The 2,903-nt window shown below is 41.1% G+C and overlaps 1 protein-coding gene across 1 annotated transcript; it reads left to right on the top strand.

Moving 5' to 3' along the window:
• The first annotated feature begins 779 nt into the window (after positions 1 to 779).
• LOC109763484 (uncharacterized) lies at positions 780 to 1,393 on the top strand. Its single transcript, XM_040388562.3, has 2 exons — positions 780 to 893; positions 983 to 1,393. The coding sequence occupies exons 1-2, from the start codon at positions 816 to 818 to the stop codon at positions 1,391 to 1,393; spliced, it is 489 nt and encodes a 162-aa protein (XP_040244496.1). The 5' UTR covers positions 780 to 815.
• Positions 1,394 to 2,903: the final 1,510 nt, after the last annotated feature.

Raw genomic sequence — 2,903 nt, 5'->3', positions numbered from 1 at the left:
GTCTTGATGCTAAGAGGAAGCAACTAAAGGAAATGTGTTGTAGTGATACTTGGGAAGGATTCAAGCACACGAGAACAAAGAAAGGGAAGGTGGCTCATGCCGCAATAATGAGTAGGGAATTTTGGAAAAATGTGTCTCTTTGCATTAAGGTATTGTTTACTAAACTTCAAATTGTGCTTGTGTATGTTGGAATGCATGTGTATATGTTAAATGCTAATGTTGTGCACTTGTGCTTGGGTATGTTTGAAACTTGGAATGGAAGGTTTTTGAGCCATTGGTGAAGATACTTCGGTTGGCTGATGGCCATGGACAGTCCATGGCCTCTATGTATGTTGAAATAATAGAGTCAAAGAAGGCAATATTGGTTGCGGTTGATAATTCGGACAAGGACTATAAGGCGATCACAACGGCCATGGAGAGCAAGATGAATGGGAGGCTAGATACCCCATTGCACATGGCTGCATATGCCTTGAATCCATATTATAGTTATGCTACCACAAGCATCTTTACCGATGTGGAAGTCATGTCCGGCTTGATGGAAGTTATTGAGCAATTTTATCTCGATGATGATGAGAAGCAAAACAAAGTGCTTAACATTGACTTGCCCAAATTTAAAAAGAAGGAAGGCATGTTTGGGAAGGTGGCTGCCACCAAAGCAATTAGCAATGCAAATTTCAATGCCGGTAAGCTTGTTCCCAAGATAATATTGTCATATTGCAATTCTGAATTTTTTGGGCTGATGCATAATACTTTGTATTTTTCCTTTAAATGTAGGGGAGTGGTGGGCAACTTATGGACTACAAACTCCTACATTGATGCACATTGCTTTGAGGATACTCAACTTGACCACAAGTTCATCCGGATGTGAAAGAAATTGGAGCATTTTTGAACAAGTAAGTCTCAACTTGCAAATACTCAAATCTGACCCGCATATTATTTTTGACAGAATGTAAATCACTAAGCTTCATTTCGCAATTTTTAGGTGGATGCAAAGAGGAGAAATAAACTAGACGTGCATCGTAGGGACGATCTAGTTTATATTCAATTCAATGGAAGAATGATAGACAAGAGGAAGAAGTACTCCTCATCTTGTGATGTTCTTCTTGGTGAAGATGCTTCCATGGCACAAGATTGGATATGTGAAGGTGCTTACGTTGATGATGCAGAGGAGGTTGATGCGGAGGAGGTTGATGCAATGGGAGCTTCCGAGTTTGTTGAGCTACGTAGAAGTGCAAGAGTGAGAGAACTTCATGAAGTGGAAGAATTTGTTTCCGATGGGGAAGAATCTGATCACGGGCTTGTCAATGAGGATGACATAGACTTCAAGTCCGATGATGATGGGGTGATACAAGGTGCCAATGAAGATGAGGAGGGGGACCCGATGGAGCCTTAATGGGGCTTCAAGCCTTCAATGCTTTGCACTATGTGTGCTTTTTTATGTTTGCTATTTATTTATTTCAGTTGTGACTTGTGAGAGAACTATGAACCACCATGCGTGTTGTTTGCTAGTTTCCTATTTTGCTTTATCATGCAATGATGCAGCTATGCAAAGCTATGGTTATTTATGACCTTACTATGTTATATGTATTGCTGGACTATGTTTATTTCTCATTGTTTGTCATGTGTGTGCACCTACATTTTGCAATTTATTTGATTTTTGAAGGCTTGGAGCACAACTGAGGGTACATGGTCATGTATGTCCTTGTGCGTGTGTGTACTGTTTAATATACTAATATATCATTTTTTAAGGCTTGGAGCACAACGTGATGGTAGATGGTCATGTATGTGCTTGTGTATGTGTGCACTGTGTAATATATTAATATAGCATATTTTTTAAGGCTTAGAGGACAACTTATTTTTCATGTGTGTGTGTAATATTATGGCATATTTTACATTATTTTGGTTTGGAAAACCTGAGATTTTTTTAAAAAACTTGCCGATAAATGGTTGACCGATAAAAACGATAAATTGGCCGATAAGACAATTTATCTCTTCTCTTGGGTCGACCGATAAGTTAACGAGAAGCGATATCCCGAACATTGGTGAAGGGTAGTAATGCCAAGAAGGGCAATGCTACCCCTTCCAACAAAGCCGGCGACTTTAACCCTTCTTATGTGTTATGTCGTGCTAGTGATGGACATGTTTATGCCAAATTTGTTGGTTCTCCTTATGAGTACATTGAATGGTCTATTTGGGTTCCTAAGACCCTTGTCACTAGCATCAAAGGACCCATTGCAAAATGGGTACCTAAAACCAAGCATTGATCTCTTGTAGGTGTTTGCTTCCGGTGGGGGATCATGGTTGCTCGATAGTGGAGCCACTAATCATATGACCGGAAGCAAGGACTTGGTGGTGGACATACACAAGATTCCATCTATGCCCACTAATGTCGAGTGGGGTGATGCCTCGTCCTCTAAGGTATTGGGACTTGGCAAGGTTGTCATTTCTCATGATCTCACGATCGAGAAGGTCATCCTTGTTGAGTCCCTTGCATACAATTTACTTTCCATTCGTCAACTTGCACTCATGGGCTTTGCCACTTTCTTTGATATTTATACCGTTGCCCTCTTGTGGAGCAAGGCTCTTAAAGTAGCCTTTGTTGGGCATGTCGAGAACGGTCTCTATGTGATTAACTTTTTGGAGCGACCCACTAAGACCGCGACATGCCTAATGGCTAAAGTTGATCTGGGATGGCTTTGGCATCGCCGTTTAGCCCATGTCAATATGAGATCTTTGCAAAGTCTTCTCAAGGGGGACCATGTTCGTGGACTAACAAATGTCAGTTTTGCCAAAGATCGTGCTTGCAGTGCTTGTATCGAAGGAAAGCTACATGAGAAGGCTCACCCTCCCACGACTATCATCTACTCAAAGAGGCCTTTGGAGATCCTTCACTTGGATCTCTT

The sequence above is a fragment of the Aegilops tauschii genome, chromosome 5 (genome assembly GCF_002575655.3).
Source record: "Aegilops tauschii subsp. strangulata cultivar AL8/78 chromosome 5, Aet v6.0, whole genome shotgun sequence".
NCBI classification, from domain to species: Eukaryota; Viridiplantae; Streptophyta; class Magnoliopsida; order Poales; family Poaceae; genus Aegilops; species Aegilops tauschii.
Note: the sequence above shows the minus strand (reverse complement) of the source record. Positions and strands in the feature narration are given on the sequence as shown.